Here is a 17,419-nt window from a genome sequence, read left to right as displayed (position 1 = left end):
TATTTGTGTTTTCATATTAGAGAACTTTGACAAGATCATTGATAAGAAAAAGGAAAAGTTCTTTATTCTCTTTTGCTCAGAACTGAAACAAAGATTGACAATGATGGTGAGGTAAGAAAACACTGTAAATGGCAATTACTGACTGTTATACAAGAGAAAAAAAAGTCTTAAAAACATACAGAAAGAATAGCTTAAAAAACCCAATAACCTGCCAAAAAACTAACCACTTTCTGCTCTGAGTCTGAAGATCTGATTTGGATTATAGAATGCATAAAACAATAGCTCAAGAGTCATCTGCAAAAGAACACAGAAACATATATGACAGTTTAACAGTGTTCTTCATAGAGGCTAAATTAAGTGTTCTACTGGTACTGAAGATGACGGTGCAAATTCTAGTTTAGTGACTTCAACTCAAAAAAACCTGAACAAAACCAACAAACCACTGCAATAAATGTGTGTATGTATATATATATATATGTACTATATAGCTTTACCATCAGGTGTGTGAACTTTAAAGTCTTCACATTTCTTAAGTGACTTTTCAAGAGACACGGAATCATGTTTTAAATACAGAGGTGTTAGACTGTTTGATTGATGGTTTAAATTACTATTTGCCTAAGGGAACGGGTCCTTTTTTACCATTCATTGTAATAGTTTTCTACTATTCACCAAAACTCAGTAATTTAAAGTAAGTCCACTGCTTCCTGACTCCTGAAGTCCTCTATTTTTGGGAAATTCTACTTCTACACAGGAAACAAAAACAAGGCAGAAACTGCAAGCAATGAAAGCAAACTATAAACACCCAGTACAAATGCTGTATTAAGTTGACAAAAAAACTGAGAGAAAAGCAGCAAAACAAGACAAAGAAGAAAAAGTTACAATTTCATAGCTTTAAAGCAGTAATTTTAGGAGATTATTTTAATTATATTCAATTATTGAGTATATTAGATGGTAAAACCAGTGACTAACAAGAAACATAGGCTTTATAGCAATTATTACATCTCAGCAGATAAATGATCCAAAGTGACAACACACATGACCTTTACCTTGTTTAGCCCTTTATCTTAAACAGATATTTTCTGTAACATGACCTCTCAAAGATAGCACTGATGTGTCTTTGTTAGAAGAAATAAATAACACTGTCTGTGCATACATAGACTAGGAGGCAGGCAGAGCATTTTTAGTTAGTGTTAGTGCAAAAGCCTCTTGGAAGTGAGTCTTACCAGTTCTCCTGCACTGCCTGCTGTGTGATGGCAATAACTGATGAGACCAGGGATGGGCTGGTGACCTTTAGCCATGATAACAGCTGGACTGGTATAGGATGGATGCTTCTAATGCACAACACATAACAGCCATGAATACAGTGACAGGAAAACATGAAACTGTACAAGCAAATGACCAAAAATGAATGAGGTGAAAACAACTGTGACACCGAAATGCCAAGCTCATATGAACACAGCCAGTTGAAATCTCAGGTTACTTCCTGCCTTTAAAAATGGCACATATTATTTATCTTTGCCTACATCAAAAGAAATGAAACAATTTAATATTTGCATTAATAAAAACTGATACTTGTAAATGATAATTACCTTAATTCATCCCTGCAAAGACATATGTAATCAGGATTTTCTGTATATTGGGAGATGATCTCCAGCTGCAGCTGTCTTAGAAATGTCAAGATGTCTCAGACCTGAATTCACATTTCTGGAGTTAGAATGTTGCTGCTTTGGTTTAGCAATTGTTTAATATAATTTTGAGTTACTTAGACTTTCAATTCTCATAATAGGAATTAAAAGCACAACTTGTGGAGTAGATATAGAATAAAGCAGTTTGGAAAAAAACTGTTTCCAAACACACAGGGATACATTATCTTTCCATTCAAAACCTGAACACATAAAACTGAGGTAAATATTTATACATGGCTTCAAATAGTACAAAAATTCTTGGGAAGATATTTAAAATTTGAATTCAAATTATTTACAAGTGATACCTCTTTTTCTTCATTTGCAGTCTCCAATTTATTATTTTAGTTTGAGTTGTGCTGACCTATGATTACTGGTTAAAGCAAGGCTATAAAGACTTTATGATATTTCGTTTGTTGGCAGAATTTCACATCTTTTATGCAGACATGCACATTGGAATACAGTAATCGGGATAGTTTACTACTTAAATTGTTACCTGTCTGTCATACTTTTACCAGTTTTCAGAAACTAAAATTTCAATTTCAAATTAGATATTACAGCTTGCAAAGTTTTGTTGTGATTCCTTAACATGCCGCCTACTGGACTTTGCATGTTCAGGCGTGTGAATACTTTGAATTATAAAAAGCCACTAAAACCAGTCTGTCACATCAGAATGGTATCATAAAACATATGTTAACACCAAGATAATAAATGATATTTCTCCCACTGGAATTTGAAATCACCTACCAAAAGAGAATTCATATATTTTTAGGAAGTTCTACTTCTACAAAATGTACCTGAAATAAATCTGACACGAAGACATCAATGTAGAGTCGTAACATGCAAATGAACATTGGTGGAAAGTGCCTGAGACAGAAACTGAAGGAAAGAAGCCAAACTCACCTTAGCTGCAATGGCTGCCGCTGTTATATGTGAAGAAGAACTGTCCTCTGTTGAGGCAACTCCGCTGTCCTTCTTCTCTTCCTCCTCTTCCTCACACTGCACTCCTTTGTCTTCTGTCTGCTTGTGAGGGCTGGTGGTTGGAGGAGGAGAAAGAGGAGGTGGTGGTGAAGGTAGATCTTCCAGCTCATCGTGTACCTCCTTTACTTTTACAATGGCATCCCGCAAGAGATCAATGGCATGAGGTAGGGCTGGCAGTATAAACTGAAAGCATTCCTGTGCAGAACGAGAAGAGAAACCACTATGAAAGGTTACCTGCACTTGCAAATAGGAGCTTACTCTTTCAATATATTTTGGATTTAAATGCATCTTTTTGCCTGATCATAAATAAAACCTACCATGTCCTATGCAATTGCTCTTAAAAGATAAAATGAACTCAGAAACAGATCTGGTGACCATTCTATAAATTTTTGCCTTTTTTCATGCAAACACAGTAAATTGCGCAACAATTGCAATGAGCTGAAAACAAGAGGTACGTTTCTGTGAATATGTAATACAGAAAACAGTTCACAACAACTGGCAGAATGCTACAAAAATGCAGAAGAAAAACATTAACTATATCCCTGCAGGGATATTAGCTTCAAATCCTTCCTATTATGCTCCCTCACAATTAGAGAACAATTCATAAAGGTTTTCATAATTATACTTTTACATAATTATATCCTTTTTTATTCATGGACTTATTCTACATACTGGAAGAATGACAAACTACACTGATGTCATTGTAATGCCATGTAACTAAAAAAATAAATTCATAAACAAGCTATTTTTACACCTCTCCCTGTTCTACAATCTTACAAACAATTAGAAAGTTTATTTAATATGGCTGGAGAAAGCAAAACTGCAGATGCTGGGCAATTGCTCTTGCTCCATAATGGACACACATATAACTACCATGTACTGTGCTGCTAAAATACGCTGGTGCTTCATCAAATGAAAGCAGAAGCTCAGGATGTAATGTGCTGCACCTGCCTGCTCTGACCAGGGTCAGTATGAAACTCAGGCTTCTAAAGCCTTATTCAGTAAAGTCTTGAAACACAATCCAATGACAGAGACTCCACAACCCTTGCTGAAAACATGCGTTAATGCTTAATTGCCCTCAAAGTGTTTGGGGTTTTTTTCAGTGTTGTTTTGGTTTTCCATTTCTTTTCTTTTTCATCTATAAGCTACCTCATTCAATTTGTGACTATTGTCTCTCATTCTTCTGCCAGGCACCACAAGAAAGTTTTCTTATGTCATTTGAGGAGACTGCATATAAACATTTAAATATTGGAAAATGATGGCAGGGTCACAAGAAATAATTGCCATGGCAATGCAGTCAGGAACACACAGGTTGACAGAGAAAGCTGGCAGTACTCCAGCCCTTCAGTTTGTTTGAAACATAGGAAGATTTTTAAAAATGTATTCTGATATTTCAGATTATCCAGAAAATTAATAATAACAATGAGTTCATAAATAGATAATGAAATAAATGTTTTAAATAAACAAACATAACTACATAAAATAATAAGCAAAGAATCCATCAGAAATTACTGGAGTTTATATATCCCACTTTGTTAGTAACACATTACTCACAAGCATTGTATTTCTTCAAATCTTCTAAATAAGAGCACATCTTTCAGTTGCTTCTTTAAGAGTAATGAATGATAACTCAGACTACCTCATAGATTTCTAAATTCTTTAAACATTCAAGTTGGCAGTGCAAACAGCTGCAGTAAACCAGATGAGTGCAAATACTTTATATAACGAATGTATATTAAAACATAGTTGTAAAGATAAAAAAGATTATGACTTATAATGTCATAAACAGAAGAGTTATTGTGCCATCACAGTATTACATTTTAAATGGTTTAAAATAATGAAGCATACAACCATCATTACTTTAGCAAAGAAGCAGATCTCAAGAAAGTGAGAAAAAAGAACAATCTCTGAACTGACCAATAACTGTAGTAATTGACTAATCAGAGAAGCACATTCCCCACTCCAAGCACTCACATAAAGTCTTGCTGGCTTGAGTGTTAATGCCCAGATTGCCAGTAAGTCCTCCAAAATCTCATGTTACATATGAAACTCATTGTTTTAGGCAATTGTTACTACAATTATAAAATGTCAAAGACTTAATAAACATCTGGTCATTTCACACTTTGCCCTCTTCCATAACATTAACTGTTTTTGCAAGACTAATAAAAAAAAAAACCTCACAAAAATAGAAGATTTCTGCAGATGTTGATTCAATGGCACATGCCACCCAAATGTTCTCTGGTTTGGAATGCAGTCCATTTTTGAGGTGAAGCATTTACGCTGCTGCCATTTTCCATTAATATTTTTGTTAAAGAAATATGTATGCTGCTGCAATTTCATAGCTTTATATAAGCTTCTCATATGATCGTATTTATACAATGGAAAGGAAATCAGCAAGTGGTAAAAGAGAAAAACGACTGAAATTCTTGGTGACAATCTGTCCTTTTTGGTTCTTGAGATTCGGCCTTTTATGGGCCAATTTTCTCCACTCTTCATCTTAAAAGTCTTTGCTAAAATCTGAGACTTTACAGATGTCTCATACTAAAAGAAATCATGACAGGACAGAGTATCATCATGACAGGCACAAATAAAAATCAGAAGTTTATTAGAAGCTTGCTTGTATGATGCAATCATATGACTTTTTTCTTTTCCAGCAGAATTACCTTCCTTGGGACTTACCCTATATCAAACTATTGGTAAAATACTTATTAATGCTTTTTCATTTCTTTTACTCATTCACTTTCTGCCATTTACCTATCTCTAAAGTCTGATTGCCTCAGGACAGAAAATGACAATTGCTTCTGTGGGCTAGGAGTGCTCCTGAACACAATAAAAACTATTAGAGATTGTAGGCTATTTCATCTCTCTCCTAATTCAGCAAAAGAAGTATTTACTTGTGAAATAACCTTCTTACTGGTGCATCACTTCTTTAAAATGGGGGGCCATTGCTATGTTAAATACATGTACATACTTATGATTTCCCATGTATAACTGGAAGACTTTCAGGAAGGTATACTCCCATCTCACCATCCTCCATCCTCTTGTGTGTTTTGAAGGCTTTTAAATGTCCTTTAAATTACAGTCTCACTAGATTTCCAGAAACGCTGTAAGGAATTGTAGAATCATAGAAGGGCTCACACTGAGTCCTTGAACAGAAACACATCAACAGTGTATCTGAAAACCTATGGTGGCTGCTTACGACCATAGCATTCAAAACATCTCCTCTTCAACTTCCAGGTGACAGCCCATATAAAGGTGGTTTTGTATCTCCAGACAGAAATCTGAGAAACAGCGACTTCAGGGCTGTGCTGCTACACACGTCAGTGCTGTCTGCTCCGTGCCTGGGCACCCCAGGTTCATCAGATGTGCACCAAAAACCAGCTCTGAGAGGCCAGAGGGAAAGACATTTATTAACAAGGCCAGACATAGTCTGAGCCTGGAAAAAATAGATTCCTGTGACTGATGGGGGACCTTCCTCAGCAGTCTTGTATCAGGTTGTACAGATCACTTTTCAGCTTAGCAGTATTTCTGTGGGGAAGATTGCTTTTCTAGCAGCCAACTATGAAGAAACTAGTGAAAGATCTAGTCTTACTAACACACGCACAAATACTGCTGGAGTTTAATTCTCTTCTTCTCAGCTATAGAGTCAGACAGACAGCATGAACAAAGACAAAAATTCTAACTTCTCCATCCAAAAAGAGCAAAATGCAGGAAGAAAATAAAATTTATAAAGGGTGAAAAGTCTGATATACCCATATAGAGAAGATTAAAAAACATTCTCAAACTCTTAAAAAATATTTCCCTTTCTTCCCTCTTGCTGATCAAAACTGCAAAAGCTCCAGCAAGATCTACCATATACTATGCACTCCTCTTACTTCTGTAAAAAGGAGAATGATTTCTTGGAAGCTGGAGACAACCCAGAGATAAGGTACAGCTAATTAGAGAAAAAAGGGAAAGTGTAAGAGATCATTAGACACTTCACTGCCTGCTCAAGTGAGTGCTCTCTTGCACTACATGTAATTCTGTCCTGGTCACACAGCACCTTCAATCAGATTGGAGCTGTATGGTCCTGGGCTAAGAGTGATGCTGTGGTAACTTTACATGAACACGCATTCCAATTCACGTTTGTAAAATTTGTTATAGTGGGCACTTTCTACCATTCCAAACAAGGAGAACTGCTCATCATAGTTCCTTCCTAGCAGATCAGTAAGAACATTTCTTACCTGTGACCCTTTCTTGCTACCTGGAAGATTAATAATGAGAGTTTTCCCTCTGATTCCACACACAGGCCTGAAATGAAAGAAACACAGACTGAAATTCTTGCATGCAACTATCTCCACTATCAAAACAAAAGGAAAGCATTTAAGATAAATTCTATTATTTGTCAGATTTTGTAAACTTAATTTCCAATATATTTGCTGATTATGTTCTCAAGAAAGAACTTGGGAGAAGCTGAGGTGAAAAAGCATAAAAAGACTGATAGGGTCTAACATTAATTTACAGTATAAACACTGGCTAGATTTCCATCTTTATTGAGATCTGTGTAGCTCCCATAATTCTACTGTTTACTTGTGTCCAATATATTATTTGATATAGTCCCTATTTGGTCACACACATGACTCCTTTACAATATAATTGACTGTGTCACACATTATATCCCTGGCCCGGTAAAAATACTAAGTTGTGCCTGTTGCATTAATTCAAATAGGTCCTTTCTATTTAAAGATTAAACATAAGAAAAGCAGAGAAGGAAGTTACTCTCAGGTGAAAATTGTATTTATACAATTCATATATAATTCTTCCTAATACTTTTCCCCTCTTCCTCAAGAAAAGGCAAGACCAACCATCAAAGATGGAGATTTTATTTTTTTTTTTGTCTTTTAGAAATTTCTTTGGTGTTGATGTAAGGCTGAACGCTCAAGTGCTGAATGTTTTCTGTTGGCTAGAGTTTGACTATTCAGCATTTTAGCTAAATATTTTTAAAAAAGGAAACTAAATTACAGAATATTGTTTTGAGGTTGAAAAGAATGCTTCCACTGTTTACAAAAGCCAAGGTGAAATACCAAGGGCAGGCATATAAGGGTAAGAAAAATGTAAAAGGACAAAACTAAGCCATGAAAATATGGAGGTTACAGTTCGAAGAAACTGTATGACATTCTCTTTATTGAATTAAAACCTGAGCTATAAGTGAACATAGAACAGAAAATAATTTCCAGTTATGCCATGGTCGCATGGCATTTTTAGCAGGGTAACAAATATTTCCATGACAGCTGGCACAATGCTCATAAGTAAATAGCAGAGAAGATCATCTCTGTGCCACTAAATGAACTTTTGATATCACATTCAAGCCAGACTGAAGTGTTGTTTTCAAATGGCACTTTGAGTATTGCCTGACTCCTCACCTCTCTTTTCTCATATTGCCTTCTTTCACACTATGTACCCCCAGTTTACCAAGAATTCCAGCTGAGGAATCTCTACTGCAGCAGAGATGAGCCTGAATTAAAGAAACGTGTTCATTTACTCCTCTTGCAGTAGTCAAGCTTACAGAGCACAAACTCAATCCAGCAAATCCCATATGTGGGTTACCATTTATGGCAGACTTAAAACAAAGGAAACAAGAACTGTCCGCAGAGGAATAAAAATGGAACAGTGGAATTGTGTTTGGCAGACAGCTCATTTAGTAGTCATCTTCTTGGCTCTTCTACTCTGCTTAAAATATTTTTTGAGCATTATAAGCTAAATGTCTGGTACAACCAACCAATAATCAAAAATGGACTAAACCAACAGCACGAAACTCAAATTTCAGCTGCCAATAATCAGACTTAGTGGCTCAAGAGAGAAATTGCCAAAGAGAGAAGAGAGAAGAGAGAAGTTGCCAAAAATTTCAAGAGAACATGCAAAAGTAAGTAAAAGTGCTTAAGAGCTGCACGGCTGACAAAAGTATTGTGTGTGCTTTCAAGAAAACCACACAGACTGTGCATGCATTCCAGAGACTTTTAGAGAAAAATCAACAGTATTCCTCCAGCTCTAGGGTAGTACAAAACATTTGTATTTAACAAAAGGATTTTTTTGCCAAGCAAAGCATTTTAATATTTTATGAACAACATACAGAAAAATTCTTCACTCTCCACCAAAACACTATAGTTCTAGAATGAAAAGACAGCTATTTAAAAGTGTTCATCAATATTACAAATAACCTGGCACAGAAAACACAGGAGGATACAGTCTCTAATAGAAACAACAAAGAGAATTTAATGGGACAATGCAATTACTATGTTATGAATTTGGCCCATTCACTGAAGTTAAGACTTTGGTCTTGATAACAATGGCAGTCTTCAATGATTTGTGCACAGCCATTGGAAAACAATAAGTAACTCTAGGGAAAGAGTTCACCTCATATTTTGAAGGAAGTAGTCTTACCTAGAGAGCATGCCCAGAGGTGTAACATTAAGTGATCCCATCAGCATTGCCAGGGCCATCCCCGGGGCTTCTCGCTCTATTACTTCTTTAGTGGCCTGCAATCAAAGGTTAAATAGCAAACTGAGTGAACAAGTGGAAGGATAAAACAAAAATGAAACCAGCTAAAAATTAAGTAGGAATATCTCCTCATTCTTTTTTCTGCCAAGAAAAGTTGCTGCTAAATTCTCAACTGAAACATGCTATAGAGTTTTCTTTTGGTTGTGTAAAATAGGGAAAGACAGAGTTGATATGAAGGACTGTTAGCAGCACTGTGAAGATTCCTATAGAAAGTTACGAAAAGTCAGGACCCTATAAATATAAAAAGTGTTAACCAACACCACAAAAATAACAACTGCCTCAAACAGAAAGGAAAAACTGCTTGAAAATAAGCAAAGAATGTTACTGCCTTCTCTTCCTCATCAATCTTGTGCATTTTCCTGTTGAGATTTTCCCAGACATGAGAAGGATGAATCAGTCTGTGCAGAAGACAGAAAAAAAATTTGCAAAGGGAAGCCCATGTAGCAGGCAGGCAGGAAAATAGTAAAATGGTAATGATAATGGCCAGAGGCTGAGGCCTTCCCTTTTGATCATGTCAGCAAAACAGCAGTTCCAAACAGGCTGGTGGCTTTTATTCAAAAGCAGTCCATACACAGTGGGCATTGAGAAGTCTGGAAGCAGAGTCTGAAAATTCTTAGTTTTTATCCTTTACCTAAACAGCGAATCAGATGAAAAATCATGCACAACCTTCTGGCTTTACTTCTTACACAAATTTTCTCAAATGCACAATCTGTCCAGTCTCCCAACATCTAACTTTACTTAGGACACAACATCTTACAGACAGGTCACAGCCCTATCCTGTCTTCATTTCCCCCACAGTAGCTGCTGTTCAGTGGATCACATAGCTTCATGCTCTGAAGCAAGATTCTAACTTATTCAGCGCAACGAAATTGGTAGCAATGCTCATAAAACTGTGAAATCCATGGTATAACATACAGCCAAACTACGATGCTTTGATGGTACAACTATCAAAACAGAAATATAAAAGAACATCTTAAGTTTAAGGACACCCTGAATAAGCTGAATTTTCTTCACAATTTGATACAGAAAAACACCAGGCAAATTATTTTTTGGGAAAGATTCAATTATAAATCACATACTTGCACCTTTGTAAGCTCTTAGTTTACATATAGAAAACTAAAGTACTAGAGAAAGAAAATGACAGAATTATCCCTACAGCATCGCTTAAAGATGTAAGGGTGCTTACATGAAGCAATAAATAATACAGAAAAAGATACATCCATCAAGAGTACAGATATTCAAATGGCCATATTCTCAGATATGCTTTTGACATTTTTAAAGGAATATCAGACTATTAATTAATTAGAAATTAATATCAGTATTAGAAGACATCAGACACTGCTACCATGTAAACCTTAGAGTACTTTGTTAATAAGCAAACTTATAACGTGCTCAGTTATGGGAAGCTGGAACTTTGGTTTATAAAAAAATCAAGCAACTTTAATTTAGTAGCTGACATCACAGTCTCCTGTATTTCAACCATAGCATGCTGGTTTTTGGATCTGCCATCCTCTATGCAGAATCAGAAAAGTTATATGAATACAACTCAGTGACTGTGTTTTACACAGGGAAAATAAGAAATGAGCTTGGGATGATGTAGACAAAAATAAAACTCCTCCATGGAGAGAGGTTACCTTAGGATACCTGCTGAGGCATGAAACCATCAATCACATTAAAAATTCTTAAGACATCCACAGACCTGATGATTTTTATAATATAGAAGATAAAGGCATTGCAATGGTGAAGAGACACTTTTCTGACCATTAAAAGGTTAGTGAAACATGGAATTCTCTGTGTGTGCATACACAGCAAGTCTGTATCTATGCCTTTTCATTTCAGTTAATACCATGCTTCAAAGCTATTCAAAACTGTTTTTAAATATGAAATGCATTTTGAGATTTATTTTCTGCCCTTGAGCACAGTGACACTTTAAAGATATCATTAGTTAAAATTCTAAGCAGGCTTCAAAGGTAGTACAAGATGCAAGACAGTCCATGAACAACGATTCTGCAGCTCAGGGAGTCCTTCAATGAAATTCAAGTCCATTCTCCAACTTCACAAGAAAAATGACCTTCACAAAATGTCACTGCTAGCAGGCAATGTGATTATTAAAAATATATAGACTAAGCAACAAAATCTGAAAGGGCATGAAGTCCAAGCAGCAGTACAATCCTCAACACAAGTTTCTAAAAATAGTTGTTTCAAAATATATATGTTTATATTTATTACTGCAGATGGACCTCTACAAACAAGGAAATGTTTTCATGTTTGCAGGCTGGACTGAATGAATGCAACCAGAAAAAGCTGCTGCTAAGTAAACCACTGTTACGGTGACATCTGCTCTTGAAATTAGCAACTGTACAGTCCACTTCTGGGATGTCCTCAAATAACATGACTTAACATGTGCCCTGAACAGGAACTGAAATCACCATCACACTGGGAAGCACACTCTAAATTTGCTATACATATATGAATGAAATCAGCAATGCTGCAATCTGTAACAACTCTTTATTTCACCTAACAAGGCACCAAAGAGCAGGTGGCTAGGTTTTCTCATACTTCTTTCAATATTTTTTGTTTGAAGGAAGGGTGGAAGAGAGACATCAAATCTAGATTTTCATCTGTGTCCAGTTCAGGAGTTAATGGTTGGGTACCAACACTTGCTTCCATGGAAACTATTAAGGAATTAGTGACTCGGCACCCTCACATTTTACCAGTACTCTAGCAAGGCTGAATTAAGACTGTTCAACCTTGTTTCATGGGCAATTTTTTTGTTGGTAGTCTCACCATCAGCCAGCTGTTGCACGTTGCAGGGGGCCATAGTGTTGGCACAAGATGAATCACAAATCAAGGCTGTTGCCCTCGGCTCTCCTACAACAGCAGTGATGACACTGTTGGGCAGGAAAAAATGACGATGTTTCATTCAGAGCTGTCACACTGATGCCTTAATCAGGACTGAAGCTTTACATTGATTCTTGAACCTGAGGCTGATGACTCAAATAGGTGAAAAATACTGGAGCAAAACTGCATAAAACACTACGATACCAGAAAGCATCCCCAGTTTCTGATGGATAAGCTGGTAGTGCAAAGAAAACAGGTCCATATAGAAGTGAGTTGGAAGAGAGGGGTTCCACAGAAACAAAAGTTCTTGACAGTAAAAGTCAGAGTACAGGAGAAAGACAAATGTGGAAAGTCCAGCTTGGAGGTTGCAAAGAAAGGCAAGGTTTATAGTTTAGATAGGACAAGGGAATGTGGGAAGAAGGAATCTAAAGTGCAAAGGCAGAATTGCAGGAAATCCAAGCAGCACGACTCTCAGAAGGGGAGAAATGAGAATAGCATGAGGGCAAGTGAATGAAGTGAGTGGGATGGAAAACAGTGAGGAGGTTGGAACCTGAGGAATTTTAAGTTCCCTTCAAACCCAAACCATTCAATGGTTCTGCAAAGAAAGACTGCCCAAGGCAGCCTTGACAGAAAATAGATGAGGGAGAAAGTCAGGAGAAGCAAAATGGGAAGACAAGAGATGACTGAAGTGTCAGGACGTGGGGGAGCCATGGAGAGAGACAATGGGATTGAAATAAAATGCTGTTTTCTACTCCAAAAAGGAGAAGTAGGGACAAACAATTTAATTATTTAGGATTTCCTAAGAACATCTATGAGAGCAATATCTCTTATATTTCATTGCTATATGAATAAATGCAATTGATTTTAAAGCACATTTTTGATTGTTTACGAAGTGCCTTTTTATTGGAGTTAGGGCATTATGTTCCCAAACCAACTGGTATATTTTTAGATATCTTTGACGTAGTTGCGGTTGCTTAACAGATGGCTCACTGCCAATTGGTTTCACAGAGTTCTCTGCTGCTTCACTGCCTTTCTTTGCCTCCACATAAATTGTTAGTTCAGCTTCTAACCTGTGGAAACCCTCCCAGGCAGTTATTGGAGGATATACCTAATGCAGACTGATTTAATTAAAAGACCTAGGACTACTCTTCTGGAAATGTTCAGAAACTCCTTATCTTTGTCTTTCAGGTATTAAGCATAGCAAAGGTTGACCTCAAGTAAGCAATGATCTGAGACATTTCATATAGACTGCAGCTGGTTTTAGGGAGTAATATAGTTTTACTTCTTCAACTAAAATGCAAATATGAGACTCAGAAATCATAATGAATTCAATTAAATTAAGATGACAGAGCCTCTGTGGAAAATATTATTTCTGTTGAACAAGTTAAAATCTATGACTCTGCATAGTATATAATAGAGCTATAAATGCAAATTAATGGAGAAATTTGCAGATAATTTATGTTTAACAGATTACAGCATTAGCATCAATGAGATTTAATTACCTATTTGAGCTTTCCACCACACGCTGAAATCTTGGAAGGGCTTTACCAAAGAAATACCTATATAACCTCTGCAACAGAGCTCGCAGACCACACAAGAGGAGAGAAAAACTAGAGAGATAGATCAGTCAAATATGCAACAAAAGGGTTGGTCATGTCTGTCAACCAATTGTGTAAGAAGTGTGCACTTTAGGAAAAAAAATTGCATCTCAGCCTGGAGATGAGATGCCTTCTTCAAAGTTATTCAGAATTCCTCTGCTGGAGACAACACATGTGCCAGTAATTTTTATTCACAAATCAGCCAATTCAGGTTATTGTCTACTTCCCTACTCTTATTTTGGAGGGAGAAAATAGAGCTTACATGGAGCTAGAGTGATCAGAGCTTCTCACCAAAAAAACCACTAATCTATTTCTTCTCCATGAACAATAAGAAATACAGGTTTCAGCAGCTGGTTTCTTTCAATACATTGGAAAGTTTTTTGGATAAGGATTTTAACTCATCTCAGTTTCACCCTTATGCTGTCTTTCCTTGAATTCTTCCTGTTCTTTGCCACCAATAACCTGAACGGTGATATTGTCTCTTTTTTTATGGATAAGGCATGACAGGATTTGCAGTCTTTGATATTTTCCAAAATCAAATGTCTTTGGCTAATTATTGTTATCTTAACAAATGGATGGATCTGATCACATATGCTAGTGCTGCAAAACAACCAAAATCAAGTAGGTTTATAAAAATATAATGCTAAAGTAAGGCTAAAGGGGTTCCTGTGTTTGGGCTCACAGGATGACTGGTGGTGACTAGGCAGACTTGGGGCCAGTGCTGACCCTGATGCATGTGTTTGTTCTTCCTCATGCAGTGACCATCCAGCTTTACCAATTTTACTTTACTATGAGTTTAAGAAACTCTTACTGAGACTGGTGAGTCCTCGTTGGGAATTTTTGATGTTAAATGCAGCTATGTCTACACACAGACAGATACTAAGAGCACTCTCAGACTTTTGTAGATTTTGTTTTTACATTAAAGAAAACAAAACACATCTAATCCTATTAGAGTGGCTCATCCTAGTGCCTTTCCCTCTTACCAGTGGTAAGCTTGATACATACTTCTCTGCTAACTGACCCGATTCCATTTTCTTTTACCTTTTCTTCTCCCAAATCAAATCTACAAACAGCCAAAGCTGAATGGATCCCTGATTAACGTAGCCAGCTAAAACTGAACTCTGCAAACTAGTGTATCCGCACACACTAATAACACATTTACACTGACAATAATTCTGCAGCATAAGAATGTTGCTTGCCCTCTCAACACATCTGCAGTGATTCTGCTGCCACACAGAACCTAAACATCACAGAATGACCCTACAAAATTTATCAGTACGAGGAACAAAAATGTCACAGCAGTAACTACTGTTAGATTAAATACAGACTCTGTTTTCTCTACTTCTTCCCATATCCATGATTCCTTCTGCCTGCAAATTGCCTCCTCCGAATTCTCTCTCTCCTTCCACTGGGACCCACCATACCATTTATTGCAGCCTAATGCCTGTGGCAGGAGACCCAAGTGACAGAAGCTAGTTCAGTGTCTGCCTTCTTTATAAACCAGTATCAGCAAACGTATCAGAACACTTCCACTGTGTAGATGACCACAAAAAGCAAGTACCAAACAGAGGTACCTCTGACAACACTCAATGACTTATGCATGACAAAGCTGTGAATATATTTAATTCCCAATAGCTGGACACCGTGATAATCACTTTTGTAAACAAATTATTATTATCATCATCATCAAATAAACTGTATATTAGTTAATAAAAATCTTAGCATTGATTGCAGCTTTCCTTAAAAGTCCTTGTTTTCTTCAACTGAAATCAAACTCATGAAAATATTTACTTAATAACACTCAGTTTCTTTTTTTACTTATAGCTTGCAAAACATTTGGGGGAAGATGCTTCACATTTATACACTACAGAGAAGCTGAAAATTTAAATTAATATATTAGGAAAAACAACTTTGTGGAATTTGTAAATTATTCTTCCACTTCCGCAGATCTAGATCTAAAATTTTAGTTAAACCTGATTGCATATGATTTATATAAACTTCATAGATCAGTAATTTGCTTGCTCATTTGTGTAATTGAAATGTTAATGAAATGGATGTATCTGGGCATGCAACCATGCACATTTTCTAAATATCACTTCTAATATATATTGTGGCAATAATACTTTTTTATTCCTGATCGCTAAACAAAGTTTCAAGATCTTGAATGTGTATAAAGTATCTACACCATAAAAAGTGATCTTAATTTTATGATTCTGTCTATCCCTACACATTGTCATAAACCCACTAGAACAATCATTTTTAGTAGCTGCTAAACAAACAAGACACTAAATGCTTTCCTGCACTGTAAGGAATGCATTTAGGCTGTGCAGAGTTGGACACAGCCCAGCAGATGCAGTACATTACAGCTGTCTAAAGGGGTGAGTTAGGCCAGTGTCAAAAGGCAGAGTATTTGCAATGGTGGGGAGGTCAGGAGGAGCTGGGTAAAACAACAGATGGAAAAAACCCTGCAGTTTGTACAAAGAAGGGCCAGGTGTCTGCTTCCTATTTCAGCCCTCTTTCTGTGTGCAAGCTGCTGTGCTTCCCACTGCAACTCCACTTTGTGCAAGAATAAATCCCTTTCTGTCCAGCAAAAGTAGTATAGCTGAAGGCATCCTGGTAAAGACAATAAAACCATTCTGCTATTACAAAAACACTGTTAAAATGTTATCTGTTAATAATTACTATTATTTTAATTTCCCCCTCAGTTACTTCAAACTGCTTTGTATTAATATAAAATAGGAAATCCAGCCCAACCTTTAAATAATCCTCTAAAATTTGAAGAAAAGGAACAAAACATGAGAAGTCAAAATTTTTTGACTTTTTTTCTCTGGAAAACAAACTTATGCAGCACAAATGAGAGAAATAATCATGAGTATCTACACTATGCCAATAAGAATCCTACATGACTGAAGTGACAACATAATGAGCTCTAACTAACAGAATAACAGCTAGGGAGCACTGTCTCATAAAAATATACCCTAGACAGTGTTTCTGGTTATGTGTACTATCTTCTAGACTATATATCTATACCAAAGTGGAGTCAGGCTACAGTCAGCTTCATTTCAAAACTAGTGCCAAACTTAGATTCTTCTATATGGGAAGAGTGGGTGTATTTGTGGTTCGGGGAAGTATACTCAGCAATTAACCAGAAGAGAATAAGAACCAGAAGTTTTAACTTGCAATTTCACTTCTATAAATAAATAATTTTGCAATGTTTTAGCTCTAGCACACTGGTTACTGAAATTGAAATTTGAAACTCTTCTCGTCTAATGTTTCCTAACATTTGCTACTGTTTTCTGAGAACAAATATGATATACAAAACACTTGCACTTCTGAAACTTCAGTCAAATTCTTCCACAGGATAAGTAGCTCCTCCAAACACTTTCAGATCTGAAATCTTCAGTGTTGACGATTTAATAAAAACAACCCTTCCCAAAATACACCTTCTGTACTACAAAGGGTGGACTAAGGAGTAATAATTTTTCAGGAATACACCATAGCAACAGAAGAACTACAAAAGAATACTTTCTCTTAAGATTCTCTTACACAGTATCCTTACTCCCCAAGTAAATGATAAAGCATCTCTAATAACAGCAACTTTAAAGAACTTTTTCCATAACCTAGAAATTCATAGAAATTACTCTTTTGTGACATCCAGCGATACAATTCATGTGTTCAGAGTCTGAACAGTCATCACTTTTGGCACATGCAAATGACACTTTCATTAGAACTGAACAAACAAACAGATTTTGAAAGCCAAAGTGACCTACTGTTTATTCT

The 17,419-nt window shown here is 36.4% G+C and overlaps 1 protein-coding gene across 23 annotated transcripts in view; it reads right to left on the bottom strand.

Annotated features, from left to right (window-relative positions):
• Window positions 1-17,419, bottom strand: part of GPHN (gephyrin) — a 266,641-nt gene that overhangs the window by 91,565 nt on the left and 157,657 nt on the right. For 13 of the 23 annotated variants that reach the window (XM_064424218.1, XM_064424222.1, XM_064424221.1 and 10 more), the window contains 4 exons: window positions 9,084-9,178; window positions 6,887-6,953; window positions 2,586-2,858; window positions 1,224-1,331 (listed from right to left, as the gene is read on the bottom strand). In XM_064424218.1, coding sequence (XP_064280288.1) covers window positions 1,224-1,331; window positions 2,586-2,858; window positions 6,887-6,953; window positions 9,084-9,178 — 543 coding nt within the window. The remainder of the gene's footprint in view (window positions 1-1,223; window positions 1,332-2,585; window positions 2,859-6,886; window positions 6,954-9,083; window positions 9,179-17,419) is intronic. The other 10 variants (XM_064424224.1, XM_064424240.1, XM_064424235.1 and 7 more) reach the window with 1 other exon arrangement.

Source organism: Passer domesticus, chromosome 6 (assembly GCF_036417665.1).
Source record: "Passer domesticus isolate bPasDom1 chromosome 6, bPasDom1.hap1, whole genome shotgun sequence".
In the NCBI taxonomy this organism is placed as follows: Eukaryota; Metazoa; Chordata; class Aves; order Passeriformes; family Passeridae; genus Passer; species Passer domesticus.
Note: the sequence above shows the minus strand (reverse complement) of the source record. Positions and strands in the feature narration are given on the sequence as shown.